The sequence below is a fragment of the Crocodylus porosus genome, unplaced genomic scaffold (genome assembly GCF_001723895.1).
Source record: "Crocodylus porosus isolate Cpor-Errol unplaced genomic scaffold, CroPor_comp1, whole genome shotgun sequence".
Classification (NCBI taxonomy): Eukaryota; Metazoa; Chordata; order Crocodylia; family Crocodylidae; genus Crocodylus; species Crocodylus porosus.
The window spans coordinates 33,503,082-33,518,851 of NW_017728917.1; the positions used below are offsets into that span (position 1 = coordinate 33,503,082).

Here is a 15,770-nt window from a genome sequence, read left to right on the forward strand (position 1 = left end):
GTTTTGGATGGGTGTAGAGTTTGTGGGGATTAGGTTTCTGCGGGGTATCAGGCTTGTTCAGGGGTTTGTGGTTCATGGCTGGGTATGTGAATGGAGGGTTTGGGGAGTTGTTTAGGGGTTTGAGATTTGTGGATGGATTTTAGGGGGTTGTGGATGTGGGGGTACAGTGGGTTGGAGGGACACTGTATGGGTCTGGGGGGAACTATATGGGTGGACAGTGATTTTGTAACAGTGCCCATATAGAGCATAGGTTTTGTTTAAAGAACATGTTTTTTGGAGACATACTGAAAATGCTAAAAATGATACCAGTGACTTTTTTCTTCCAGAGAAAGAGACTTCTCATGCTTCACTAATTATAAAAAATACTTCCCTATTACTGTAATAAACTTAATTTAAAATAAGCATTAATAAGTATTTCTTTATTAGGAAGTGATGGTTTTAAAGTGGCATTTTTGTGGTTTTTTACATGCTTTTTGCAAGAGATGTAGCTAGATTATCTTGGGTGTGTCCACATGAGATGTTTACCATGGAGCTGGCTAATTAGCTCCACAATAAAGTCTCTGCAGGTACACATGAAGCCCTATTAGGGTGCAGTAAGCTAATAAATACCACCGTAGGTTAGTACTTGAAAATACTAGTAATGTGGGAGCATTATTTTCTGTGCAACAATGCATGTGTAGACATTGATGGCACTGGATGGGGTATGAGAATGCTACAATGCAGGGGGTTGCCTGCTGGCTAGCCCCTCACTGGAGCAGCCTTGTACCCCAGCCAGCCCCTCCACAGCACACTGGCTTGGGGCGGAGGAACCCCGGGTTGGCAGACCTACCCACCTGAGCTCCGTGCCAAATGGGGCTGTTCCAATCCAGGTCAGCATGCTGCAGTCCCACTTGCATGTATAAACATAGTGCCCAGAAGTAATAACCTCCTCTGCAATATGCACCCGTGTTTATTAATTCACATTAATTGCATGTGTCATGCAGATGCACCCACTGTCTGTTATTTGTAGCAGATCTTAGAGATCTGGTCAACCAGACCACTAATGCATGTAGGAATATGTTAGTCTGCTTTGAATGTGAAGAGAGTTGTTGTTAATGGACATTTAAAAATGTCATTTGGTTCCATTACTAAGGGTTAGTAGACTAGTTTGGTAGGGTATTTAAGCAAGTGATAAGTGCTTTGCTAAACTACAATAGGGTAATTGTTTTTGCTCCATTTGTCCCAATGGGAATGTAAAACTCAACATTGTTGCTAAAAAATGTGAGCTAGAATAGTCATATCTCCAATTAGCAATTAGAGTGGATTATTCTGGTTAAAAACTAACCAGAAAACCCAAGTCTAGCTGCTAAAACTTATTTTATATGGTTACTTGGATTAGAAAGTACAAGGATCCATTTTAAAGCACACAATTTTCTCATTACTAGCAGAAAGTTTTCTAGATAAGATTATCTCTAAATGACTGCTTGAAACTAGACTGAATGTAAATCATATCCCCCACTTCATGAAAAGCAATATTTGTGGACATATGTTTATGACTGATAAATCTAGATATGACTCTAATCTATTATTAACAATTCCCAGGAAATCTTCTTTCTAAAAGTACCATAGGAATGACACATAAGATGGTGATACACTTAGAAATATGCTGAAAAGTAGTAAAACTATTTGGTTCTTTAGTCAATCAGTCAGGCTAGTATCCCTGTTTTCTTTTGTCTCTGCATTCTTACCTGTGTAATGCATGCCCCAGTGAAAGCCACAATAACAGCAACAACATTAACCGTGAGCTGGAACTGCAGGAATTTGGAGATACTGTCATAGACATTGCGACCCCACATTACAGCCTTCACAATGCTACTGAAATTGTCATCTGTCAGAATGATATCAGAAGCTTCCTTTGCAACATCTGTGCCTGCAATACCCTGGAAAAAATTGCAGAAAATTACAATAAAAATTACTTACAGGAAAGTATAAGGAGCAGCTAGAAAATAGGTCTCCCCATAGTACATTTTCATGCTGATGGCAGCATGAAATTATAGTAATTGAAGAGTACACTCAGCTTCTTGGACATGCTAGGCAAGAAGTTGTTCTTTGGTTTGGCTTGGGGAAGTTTAGAACAAGAAGGAGGCAAAAGTGGTAAAGAGCAGGGGACAGTCTATGATGAACTTTTTGAGTGTCAGTCGAAGCCTGTTAGTAGCAACATGCTGGTGCTTTGTTACTTCAGAGCAATGGTTGCTGTTGTAGAGAGCATCATCTGGATACATGGTAAGGAAATATTCCTAGGGGAAATGCTGCTGGTGAACAGTTGTTGCTCTAACCAGGTGTTGCTGCAAAAGGACATAAACCACTGAAGTATAAAGATATCAGCTGACAGCAAATGAGGGAGTTAACCTCTAGAGGCTGCGGTGATTCCTTTTGGATTGTAGTTTTGGGGGTTTTTTTATATTTTACTATACACAAACATAACTGCCAATAGAAACTGGAATTGTACAAATCAGTGTAAATGCAGCAGCATTTATTTGGACAATGAAAAATTCCTTCAGATTCAACTGAAGAACTTCCAAAAATATAGAAAGGACTAACATCTGAAGGCTGGATAGGCATCTGGCTGGGGTCCCCAGCACTCTTTCCTGCCTAGGCAGGGGGTTGGACTCAATGATCTGTTGAGGTCCCTTCCAACCCTGCATTTATGAATCTATGTATCTGGTATTTGGAGGTAGATTGTCAGACTATTGCCCTATCTCCTCCTCTTCTGATAGTAGGAAGAGAAATAGATGCAGTTTTCCTGAAGTGGTATTAGGATTCTGCATGTGTTCAATATTAATCTTTGATCAAAAAAATAGAATCAAACTAATCAAGATTTCTCTGTTTATCCCTGTAGGTAAAGTTGGGCTCTGAAGTGTCACAAAAATCTCATAATTAAAACCACTGCCAGACATCTGTAACTTCTGCATATACATCTTTATTCTCTACCAACACAGTATAAACAGAGAAACTTTCTTTTGGCAAATCTATAATACAACAAAAGCAGCAAAAAGATGTGTTACAAAATATACCATTGCAAAGCCAACGTCAGCTTTTTTAAGTGCTGGTCCATCATTGGTTCCATCACCAGTCACTGCTACAACCTGCCTCTGTTCCACCTGTGTGCTATCAATAATACCTGCAAAAAATAAAAGACAGTACATTGTTAGCAGTAGAAAATACTTACTTTCAAATAAACAGGTTCCTTTCTGAAACAAAATATCTGTTTAGGATAACACATCGCAAATTCCAAAGAGAATAACAGACTTAATTCAGAGAAAAATGATGTGGCAAGCAACATGACACTAGGAGTAAGGATTATATGGGGCCCGGTCCTCCAGCCTGTCAAATCACTGGAAAAATTTTCATTAAATTCAAAGGGTATGGGAATTAGCCTTTTATGTGATGCCTATAAGAGCTGAAGATGTCTATTACTTGAACTGTTGTGTCACAATATAATCTGTTTAGAACACAATTCCCTAATTAAATTCCAGATGATTTCAGCACAATCTGAAGTGTCTTGTTCAATGGGAATAAACTTAAGCATCTGCCTAAAGTAAGCATGCAAGTGCTTTCCTAAATTGTGCCCTTAATTGGGACATCTGCTGTATTGGGATGTCTCCCAGGAATCAGTTTAGCCCAAGATGGAAAACCCCACTGATGACTGCTATATAGTTGGAGCCAAATTAGCATTTTACAGGGATATGGTCAGTTTTGCAAAAAATGAACTGAGAATTAAAAGATATTATAGATTTCATAGACGATAGGGCTGGAAGGGAACTGGAAGATCATTAAACCAGCCCCCTGCCCCAGGGGCAGGAAGTCAGCTAAGGTCAAAGGACCCCAGCAAGATAAGCATCCAAGTGTTTCTTGAATAAATCCAGAGTAGGTACCTGCACCACATCTGGAGAGAGTCTATTCCAGGTCTTGGGGGCTCAGACAGTAAAGAATTTTTTTCTTATTTCCAGCCTAAAATGATCTTGTAGGAGTTTATGACTGCTGGTTTTTGTTTTTCCTTGGGGTGCTCTGGTAAACAGATGTTCTCCCAGATCCTGATGAACACTCTTTGTGTACTTATAAGTGGCCATCAGGTCCCCCCTGAGCCTGTGCTTTTCCAGGCTGAAGAGTCCCATGGCTCTCAGCCTCTCTTCATAGGGCCTATTCTCTTGCCCTCTGATCATGTGTGTGGCTCTCCTTTGGACTCTCTCAAGCTTCTCAACATCCTTTTTGAATTGCAGAACCCAGAATTGGATGCAGTACTCCAGCTGCAGACTCACCAAGGCCGGGTACAGCAGGAGGATGACATCCTGAGATTTACTTGAGAAGCATCTATAGATACAAGCCAGGGTTTTGTTTGCTTTACCAGCTGTGACATCACATTGGTGGTTCATGTTCATCTTGTGGTCAATCATGACCCCCAAGTCTCTTTCTGCAGTGGTGTTAGCAAGCGTAACACTGCCAAGCCTATAAGTACGCTGCAGGGATTTTTCCCTGAGGTGGAGTACCTTGCATTTATCGGATAAGCTTATTAGGTGGGCAGACACAAACCTGATGACATTTGATACTAAGTCAGCCTGGATCACTAGCCTGTCCTGAGGTGTGGATACTATGCCCCAAAGTTTAGTGTCATTGGCAAACGTAGCCAGTGAGCTTCTGACACCAGTGTCCACATCGTTGATAAAGATGTTGAAGAGAACCAGTCCAAAGCCAGAGCCTTGGGGGATGCCACTGGTTACAGAGAGCTGTAATGACTCACTGCCATTGACCACTACTCTCTGAGTCCAATCTCAAAGCCAATTTCCCAGCCATTGGACTGTGGTGTAGCTGAGGTCACAGCTGGCCAATTTTTCCATGAGGAAGTCATGGGACACCAGATCAGAGGCTTTTTTAAATTCCAGGTATATGACATCAATCTCTTCTGCCTTGTCCAGGTAATAGGTCACCTGGTCATAGAAGGAAATGAGATTGGTCAAACAAGACCTACCCGCAACAAACCCATGCTGGCTATCCCTTAGGATATTGCCTTCAGCCAGCTTGTCCAGAAGGGTCTCCTTGATAATTTTCTCAAGAATCTTACCAGAGATTGAGGTCCATCTGACTGGCCTGTAATTCCCAGGATCTACTTTCTGCCCTTTCTTGAAGATGGGTAGCACACTGGCTTTCTTTTAGTCTTCAGGTACTTCACCTGAGCACCACAATTTTTTAAATATTTTTGCCAATGCTTGGGCTATGACACTTGCCAGCTCCTTGAGTACCCTAGCGTGTAATCTGTCAGGACCAACTGACTTGAAGGCATCCAGCCTTTCAAGGTGATCCTTTACTAGATCAACACCGATGCTGGGTATAAATATGCCCTCATCCTGGCCATCCCACGTCTTGCTAGGCAGGGCGGCCCCATTGGACTGATGAAAGACTGACATAAAGTACCCGTTAAGCAGGTTGGCCTTTTCCTGAGTATTGGTTATCAGCTGTCCCATTTAGTTTAGCAGGGGTCCAATGTTACCCTTGCTTTTTTTGACTCCCTACATGTCTGAAAAAGGACTTTCTGTTATCCTTGATATGTGAAGCCAGATGGAGCTCAGCTGCAGCCTTGGCTTTCCTGATCTGCTCCCTGCAGGTACGGACCAGTGCTGAGTACTCATCCTTGGTGGTACATCCATTCTTCCATTCTTTATAATTCTCCCTTTTGAGGCATATGAAGTCCTCGAGTTCCCTGCTGAGCCAAAGGGGTTGCTGCGCCCTTTTGCTACTCTTCCTCTGAGATGGGATGGCCATCCCTTGTGCTGTCAGGATCGCTCCCTTGAGGAGCAACCACTCCTCTTGGACTCCTCTTCCCGTCAATTCATGGTTCCTTAGGGCCTCGACAATGGGCCTCCTGAGCTTGTCAAAGTCAGCTTTCCTGAAGCTGAGGATTTCAGTATTCCTGACTGACTTGCCAGCTTTTGTAAGGGTGATCAGCTCATGGTCATTACCACCCAGCTTCCCACTGATTCTTAGGTCACTAACTAGGTCATCCCCTTTGGCCAGTACCAGGTCCAACAATGCTATACCTCTTGTGGGCCCATAGACTTCTTGAGTCAGGTAGAACTCATTCACGCATGTGAAAAAGCTTTGCAACCAATTGGATTTGGCTGAGCGCTCTTCCCATGAGATGTCTGGGTAGTTGACAACTGTGCACCTAGAGTGTGCAGGCTCAGCCAGTTCCCTGGTGAATTCCTGGTCCAGCTCTTGTTTCTGTTTAGGAGGTCTGTAGTAGACTCCTACCATGATGTCCCCTGAGCCATGTTCCCCACATATTTTGAGCCAGAGAGACTCCAGTCATCCCTCCTAGGTGCCAATGTTGATTTGGAGGGATGGGTAGCTGTCCATGACATAAAGGGCTACACCCCTACCTCTTTTATCTGTATGATCACACCTGTACAGGGTATAGCTATCTATACCTGTGGCCCAGTTACAGGTGGAACCCCACCTGGTCTCCATTATCCCTATGAGGTCATAGTTATTCTTGTTTAGCAGGAGGACCAGTTCATCCTGTTTATTCCCCAAGCTCCTTGCATTGGTATACAGACAGGAAAATGTCCCATTGGGGACCCTTGCCTTCCCCACAGATCATTCCAGGACTAGGGTAGGGGTGGGTTCCCTTAAGTGCCTCAGCCTACTAAATTTACAAGAGTTGCTCAGAGGGCTAGCAGTGGTGATACTCCCCCCAACCCCTGGCAGGCTTAGTTTAAAGCCTGGTTGAGCAGGTCAGACAGTCTGGCTGAGAAAAGCCTCCTCCCCAGCAGAGTGAGGTGGAGACCATCTCTCCCACAGCAGACCACTGCCTCTCTCACCAAAGAATGTACTGTGATCATGGAAGCCAAAGCCTTCATGATGACACCAGCGCCACAGTCTTTGATTGACAACCTCAACCCATCTCTTCTTCCTCAGTACATGACTTTATAAATATAAAGTTCTGGATGACTAACATATTTTAGGGTTGTTGTAATAGGAGGAGAAGGAGGAAGAGTGCTTCATGATACCATTGTTCCAGGAATCTCAAAGGATAAAGTTGATAGTATGAATGAATTATTTCTCCACACCCCTTATAGAATGGAGGAAATGACATATAGATATTAAGCTATTGCCAAAGGACAAGAAGTTCTGTACTTTAGTCATAGGATTATCTTCACCCTAACTTTTACTTCCATATGAAAACAGGCTAAATAATGAAAGGGTTTGGGTGTTTTTTTTTCGGGGGGGGGTTTATAGACAAGTATTGGATAGTTACTGTTATATACTTGAGAGAAGCCACTGGAGAATGGCTTCACCAGTGCAGTTCTGGGTTTGCCACATGCCAGCAGGAGCAGGTGGGAGGGGGGATTTGGGAGCAGCTGTGTCGCAGTAGGAAACAGAAATAGGCTGGGCTGCGGTCTAAACACTAGGGCTGCGCAACACAGCTACGTCTCATTTTGATTTTGGATTTGGGTGTTTTGGAGGACAGTGATTCATTTCAGTGTTTTGGATCACTGCTCCGTTTTCATTTGGCTGAATCTGTTTCAGAGTTTCAATGCTGTTTCAGAGATTTGGATCAGTCAGGGAGAGGCAGGCACATCCAGGCTCCAGCTGTGCCTACCTCTCCCCAGTCAGCTGCAGCCTGGCATCACTCAGCCCCAGAAGCCCCAGCTCCCAGACAGTGTGCAGCATCCTGCCGAGCCACACTGCACCTGTGCCATGGCAGGCTGCCATGTGGGTGCCAAGCAAGGGAAGCGATTCCTGCTGCCCCTCACTGCTCTGAGCTGCATGGGGTGGCTCTGCCATGAGACCTCAGGGGCCCTGACAGCCATTGCCAGAGCCAGTGAGTGCACATCTTTTTTTTTTTTTTTAAGTACCAGATCCTGGGTGGGGGATGGGGATGGGCAGGGCAGGGGAGCCATGAGGGCTTCTCCTGTGGCTCACCTAGCTGTGCTCGGCATGGGCTGTGCCAAAAAGACTCAGGTGCTGGTGCTGGCCCCAGCCAACAGCAGCAGTTCCCTGTCATCCTGCACACAGATCCAAGGGCCCACACCCCCCAGGAGGGCTGTGGGGCTGTGCCAGACTCCTCCCGTGGGGAGCTGCCCCCCGGATAGATGTGCTGGATGACAGCAGGCTGCTGTCCCTCCCCCAGAACACTGGGATTGGAAAGGAACTTAGGGACAGATTGAAGACACTGGCCAGCTACAGATGTCAATATCACTTCAGTCCATCTGCCCCTCTTCCCTGTTCCTCTTCTTAGTTTCTGTTTCCCTGCAGCCTAGCTTGAAAACATCTGAAACATCCAAAACATTTCCAAATGTTTTGCATGTTTTAATTTTATTTCAGACTGTTTCAGAGCCTTCCATTTCAAAACAGGCCGAAACAACTCTGAAATGAAAGGGCTGCCAAAATTTTGCACAGCCTTACTAAACACATCCAGGTGCATTTCTGGATATGCATGAAATAAAAGCTATTGGTGTCTGAGAAATGAATGGCCAAAAAGAGTGGTACCTGTGACATTTTGGCACCTCCACAGTTAGACAGCCACGAAAGTAGAATTTCAGGACTGCAATTTTGGATTTGCTTCTTAAATTCTGCATACATCCCAGGAAATCATGAAAGGTTCTTAAGACAGGGCACATGGTAATTAAAGTTGCAATTGCTAGCACCTCCCTAGTTCAGCCACTCTCACTCCCCCTACAGTTCAGCAGTTGCCACCATTTCCCCCAGTGCCAGTTCTCTCACACTCCCTTACTTCAGCCACTGCTGCCAGTTCCCCAGATGCTGATCCCCTTTGCTCAATTGTCACCAATTTCTTTTCCAGCAATTGCCACCCACAGGAGGAAGCAGTAGTAAGGGAAGTAACAGTGGCAGCAGAATTAGGGGGTCACAAGACTATCAGAGATGAGGGAAACAGCAGCAGTGGTTGAACTAAGGGGGCACAAGGTTGTTTGACTTCCTTACAGGGAGGCATCAACCCACAAGTTGTATAAATGTTGCTATAAACTAAGATATGTGTATGGCACAGATCAAGGTTAATTGGTTAAGTCATTTGTAAAGTGCAATTAATTGTTTCCACAAAGCTCTGAATGACAGTGTAACCAGCCTTAATCAGATACTAACAGGGGGCACTGACAAAAGTGACATTTTGTCATGCAATCAGCCACTGAAAGTACTCTAAAGCTGTGCCCTTACAGAAGTGCAGGCTGCAGAGTGCTTTAAAAGGGCCTGATCCCATGACAGTCAGAACCCTCATTACATGAGGTTGAGATCTGAACCCTTGTGACAAAGCAGAGCACCTTCGTTAATTTGTGTCAGCCTCCTGACTTGGGAGAGCTCCAATCAACCTGCCCCACCCTCCAGCACCAGCTAGGCAATCCCCAGAATGAGCTCCCTCCACTCCTTTCCCCCGCTCCCTTTTTGAAGAGGCACCAGGGCTGGGAGGGAGGAGGGGCAAGGCTAGGGGAAAGTGGCTGCAGACTCAGAGCCGCTCTAAATTACAGTTTAATCTCCCAACCTCAGGACCCAACAGCAATTGCCTGTTGAGTCTGGGGGATTACTGTAACTCATAATGCTTCTTGTGAAGCATTATGAGTTACAGTGGGGAACTGCACTTCTGTCTGTGCCTAGGGAGTCTAACAGGAGCCGCATTTGTTTTATGTAATTTACAAAGATGTCCTCACCTGCTTGAAAGTTCTCTTTTTACTATTCTAGTGTAGTACTTTTTCTTCAGCTGCCCACAAGTATGTTAGAGAGTAAGGTCTTGAGAGCAATTATTCTGAGAGGGATGCCTTTTTCCAATTTCAGTACTATTTTTATGTAATATGTTTCTTAAAAAACATGCTGAATAAAAAAGTCATAACATGGCAGCTCCATGTCCTAGGCAGCAGCAATGGAGGGGGCAGCGGTGGCTGGTCTGGCACTGATGGTGGTAGTTTGGCCAGCTGCCACTGCAGCAGCTGCTGCTTACTACTCCCCACCTGCCAAAAGCAGCACATAAGGCTACTGTCCCAGTCACCCCCCCTTAGTTATGCTACTGCTGAATGAGCATGTACATAGCGATGAATTTATAGATAGATACAAATTTGAAAAGAGTGCTATTATTTTTAAAAATTCATCTGGTCTCATTTGCTCTGGGATCATCCCAGACATAACTCAGACAAAATAGGAAGAATTTATTCAATTCTACTTTAATGATATGTACTACAATACTAACTATAGGTTTCAGCCTTGCAAAACTAGGAAATTCTACCAAATCAGGTACCTATCTACTCACATCCATGCTCATTAGGGTGAAAACTGCATAAAAAATAATATGCAATTCATTTGCCAAATACCACAAGTGGAAGAGAGCTACTACAACTCATTGTTTTTATGATCTCTCAAAGCAGTATCATTACCTGGTACCTTCTAATGCTGACACCTTCTCCCCAAAGGGTTTTTCTCTCCTCAACCAACCTACTCTATGGAAACCATAAAAAAAAGGACTGTATCAGAGAAATAACTATCTGATCACTCTTGACAAATTTCTGGTTTGTCATATACCAAGAAAAAATAAAAGCGCCAAGTTCAGTTCGGTCTTTAATTGCAAAGCCAACTACTGACTGTCTAGGGTACTTAAAGTTAAAAAAAAAAAAAAGCAATTTTACCACTGGCTGTACCTGGCTCTTGTAGCCCTTTTAAAAAACTAATCTCAGATTTACACAATGGTGACCTTCTCCAATACAAATCACCCATGCATTGCGACTAGCCCTCAGTCTAGGCTGGTGTCCTGGTTGGTCAGATGTGCAAATGCTTATTTAGGACCACTGGAAGACAAAGATGATGGCAGACAAATGTGAACAAGGCTGAAGGAAAAGAGAGATGATGTGTTATCTTGGGTAAAACAAAGGGACTATTCATTCACAGAAGATGAGCTGAGAACTGGGCAGGAAAACTTAATAATGGAGATGCCACAAGACTCATTCAGAAAATGTAATCTTTCCAAGTGCCTAAACACCACAATCACTTACCCAGTTATCACAAAATCACAATATACAGCTTGCAATAAAATGACATTTCACTTGCTTAAAAAATCAAGTATCTTTAGCCCTAAGAGCATATGGAAGTTGGTGCATGAAGTCTTCCAATTGAAGTTGCTTAAGTCAGAATCTGTAATTGCATTTTCAAAGTAGGATAGAGAGGATGAGAAGGGGCAAATGTTTCAACATATGCCAATATGTTTTCTGATTCAGCCAAAGAAAAAAATCAGGAGGTCACATCCAGATGAGTGCACAAGTGTGGGGCATGTGTTTGCTGCAACAAAAATAGCAGCACAAATTTGGGCCACTGCTTTTTGCCACTCTGGATGCCCCTGCATGTGGGGTTTGGTTCAGGGCTTTTTCCCTATTTCAGGGAAACAGCCATTTCCCTCTTCTTCATACTCCCAGTATGCTGGAGGAGTCAGGGAGCTCTCCAAGTAGCAGCTCATGAAGGGTTAGGTGCACCCCTGGAGTTTCACCTGGCTGCTCCTGCTTCCCCTTCCACCCCTCCCCCCATCACTCTGGCTGCAACAGCAGCTGGAGTCTCTGGGCTCCCCCTCCCTCCTCTGGCTGCTACTTCCAGCCCTTACCCGAGGGGTAAAATGGTATTACTTTGCAGCAAGAAAAACATAGGTTGGATATTAAGAATAACTTTTTCACTAGTGGAGTGGTTGAGCCTTGGAACAGGCTACTCAGACATAACGTAGAATCTCCATTCTTGGAAGTTTTAAAAGCAGGTTAGACACTGTGGGTGCTCAACCACCTGGCCAATAGCTATCATCGCCTACTGGAATTTACCATCCAGCGCAGGATGGCAAAGGCCAGGGTGGCAAAGGCCTGCAGCCCTGGACTTCAGGAGGATGGATTTCAATTATAGTAAGGAGACTAGTCGGGGAGGCACTGAGGTCCTGGAGGGGAGGGTTGTTGGGAGTCCAAGAAGAGTGATCATTCCTTAAGGAGATGATCCTCCAAGTCCAAAAGGTGACAATCCCCATGCAGATCAAAGGGGACAAGAGTGCTCAAAAGCCCAGATGGCTTACCAAAAGCATCCACAAACATCTCAAAGCCAAAAAGGAGGCATACACCCAATAGAAGGAAGGGGCCATTACCAAGGAGGATTATACCTCCTGGCTGGAGATTGTAGGGGGGCTATTAGGAAAGTTAAGGCAGAGATGGAACTGGGACTAGCAACCTGGATCAAAGATAACAAGAAGTCCTTTTTTAAAAACATACGGGGGTAAAAATAAGGTACCAAGTAATGTGGGTCCTCTGCAGGACATGCTTGGTAATCTGGTGGTAGCACCTGATGACAAAGCTAATCTCTTTAAGAGATTCTGTGCTTCCATTTTTCTGAGCAGGGACAGGGGCATCCCCCCCACTGGGATTCTGGATGGACCCAAGGGAGGCGCAACCAGTCCTAAGGTCAATGAGGACCTAGTAAGGGAACTTCTGGAGGGACTAGACATGTTCAAATCAGCAGGTCCTGATGATCTCCACCCCAGGGTGCTTAGGGAATTGGCAGAAATCAATGCAGGACCCCTGGCACAGCTTTATGAGCACTCGTGGTGCTCTGGTGAGGTGCCAGAGGACTAGGAGCTGGAACCAACTTCCAAGGGAAGTGGTGCTCACCCCTACCCCGGTGGTCTTCAAAAGGATGCTAGACAGCCACCTAGCTGGGCTCATTTGACCCCAGCATCCCTTCCTGTCCATGGCAGGGGGTCAGACTTGATGATCTGCTTAGGTCCCTCCCAACCCTACCAACTATGAAACTTGGCTGGAATGACTCTGTCAGGGGCAATTTTGCCTTAAGCAGGAAGTTGGATCAGATGACCTTTTGAAGTCCCTCCCAATCCCACTTTTTTATAAGTCTATGAAAGTAAACAAAAGCAGATACACCTAGGACAAGGTCTTTTAATATGACCATTACCTATGATACTGTGCTTGGAAAACAACTGTTGTAGTGGTCTGTAGAGAATGCAAACAGTTAGGATCTGACAGAATTCTGATTCAGAGAATGGGTTTTTCATTGCAGCTCCATATATACAGAGATGCTCTAATAAAATAGCTTGATTTCAGTTGATGACTTTTAAGGGACAGGCAGAAAAGGTAAGATAAATAGATTTACTTAATTTAGATACATACTTAGAGAAACTTAACATACAGTGAAATATGGGAGTCCAACTTCAAGGTCAAGGAGGACCTCCCACCCAAACTACCTCTTCTTAAATTTTTCTGGCTTTATACCTCAGCACAATCTGTTTGGCAACAAGCTGTGCTGAATATATCTACATTGAACCACTTCAATATTTAACATGCTCAATATGATTCCAAATAGAGTATACTATATTGAAAGATTATTTGAACCTGACTTCAGGAGGAAGAGCAAAGGTTTATAGGTTTCAGTTTTTCATACAAATTATGCAAATTCTTTTAAGAAGGAAAAGATCATTCCTTGTGCTCTTTGTGCATAGCCAAAAGCAGCCATTACCTGCCACCCAGAACAAGATCCTGTAAATAACTTAAAATGAAATATCTCAGATCACATGTCTCCCCTCATGAGGCAGCTATTAGATCTAATCTGCTCTGGGTAATATTACAGAGAATATTAGTCAGCAAGTGTATCTTCAATTTAATTTACAAGGAAACCCCTTTCCACTCACAGCTCAGATCAAAGTCATCAGCAAGTGGAGTCTCAGGTTTCACTTCACTGCAGTTCAGTTCAGTACAAAACAAATACCACTTTATTTCAGTGGCTCTTATTAGCATTGCCACCCTTAGAGTCAATGGGTAGGACTGTTTGCTTTAAAAGAATAGAACAGAATATAATTTAGATGCCCTTTTCCCCATCCACTAATGAACTGAAAAAATTGTAAAACAGCTTATCTAGAAATAAACAGAGATTCAAGGTACACTAACATTAAGATATTTTCATACAAGTATGAATTATAACCTTATTTAAAAATATGTATATGATTTTATTTCACAACTGTAATATAAGCATTTAAAATTACATTTATATATTTTTTAATGTCACAGTTATTTACTTTTACCTCCTAATTTTTAAATGGTATAGTCTCTCAGTTAATAAAATAACAGATTGGGGCTTAAAGTGTTAAGGTTAATATGAGCTACAGTATAAACACCTTCTTCTCATTAAGCCTCATACTTATTTTTGTGGTTTTGCAATCCTTACATTTTCCCACTCCATTGCAGCATGAAAGACACTTAAATATTAGGGCTGTGTGAAGCTTCAGTTGCCGATTCAATTTGGAGGAGATTCGGCCTGATTCTGCAGCTGAATTTCTGAATCTGAATTGAATCAGGAGACCCATTAAGAGGTCCAAATTGAATCCCAAGCCGCCAAATCAATTCAGAAAAGATTCAGAGAGATTTGGATCGGCTGGAGAGAGGCAGGCACAGCCAGGTGGCTGCAGGTTCTCCTGTGGCTCCTTTGGCTGTGTCTAACTCTGCCCCAGCGGGGGGAACCACAGGACAAGCTCCCATGGCTGCCCCCTATGGGGCAGTGGGGGGGCAACGGGGGTGCCGCCCCCACCGCTTGGCACCCGTGCAGCATCTGTCACATCATGTGGGTGAATCGCAGTTCGGCAGAGTGCCACATACTGTGTGAGAGCTGGGCCAGCTTCACTTGTCACCCAGAACCCAGCACCTCTCAGCTCCAGTGGCCCCAGCTCCCAGACAGTGCACAGTGCCCTGCCGTGCCACTCTGCACCTGCATCATGGGATAGCTGTCATCTGGCTGCCAGGTGGGGTGGGAAATCCCCACTGCCCCACACTGCATGGGGGGCTCTACCACAAGCCCTCAGAGGCCCTGATTGCCACCGATACAGCCAGTGAGTGCAGGGATTTTTTCAGTTTTATTAATTTTTAATCCTTGACTCTGCAAATGCTTGCATGAGTAATCCCCTGGATTATGCACATAAAGGAAGTCAATAAATGCATGCAGGAATAGGGTCTTGAAAACTATTTCTAACAGTATGATTTTTAATTATTTTTAATTATTTCATGACATGTCAGTAGCTGTATGGTCAGTTGGGACATGTCACAATATGTCAAAATATAGTAGCTGAAAATACTCTTTTTAAAATTATTATTACTTTTAAAATAAGTAAGACAAGTTGCCATTTAGTACTGACTGAAACAGAGCAAAGTATCTTTATTGTACATTATAATGAAAAAAATTAACAAACAACGGAAGAATAGCTCTTTTCAATCTCCCAGAAAACCATTCCAGGCTAATAGAAGTATACTGAATAGCACTGTTCTTCTAATTAGTATTCTAAAGGCATATTTGGTTTTATAGATCTAGGGGGAAAAGAGATGTTTTAGTCTGTACTAAGAAGCCAATCTGCTATTTTTTAAATACAGAATAAAAGTATTAGAGTATTTCAATTGCTATGTCACATTACTGCACAGCTAATACTGCCATGGCATGAAATAATAAAAACATAATGCAAAAATAAATAAAAAAAACAATATATAAAATAAAATATGAACAGAATTTCAACATTCTGAAATGGTAAACTTTTTTATTTTAAAAATTCTTCCATAGGAACATTTACTGAAAACTGATATGACTTGGCAAACATTTGGTTTTGTTTAAATGGCTTTTTCTGACGATAAACAGTTTTGACAATTTTTTTCTAACCTGATCTAGTCCAAAGACTGACAGTAGTTTTAAATATTTAACAAAGCAACGTCTTCCCAACTTGAAAT

At 43.3% G+C, this 15,770-nt stretch overlaps 1 protein-coding gene across 6 annotated transcripts in view; it reads right to left on the reverse strand.

The window, feature by feature from the left end:
* The window catches only part of ATP2B2 (ATPase plasma membrane Ca2+ transporting 2), a 512,499-nt gene that overhangs the window by 80,861 nt on the left and 415,868 nt on the right, over nt 1–15,770 (reverse strand). For all 6 annotated transcript variants that reach the window (XM_019537048.1, XM_019537047.1, XM_019537046.1 and 3 more), the window contains 2 exons: nt 3,054–3,160; nt 1,728–1,919 (listed from right to left, as the gene is read on the reverse strand). In XM_019537048.1, coding sequence (XP_019392593.1) covers nt 1,728–1,919; nt 3,054–3,160 — 299 coding nt within the window. The remainder of the gene's footprint in view (nt 1–1,727; nt 1,920–3,053; nt 3,161–15,770) is intronic.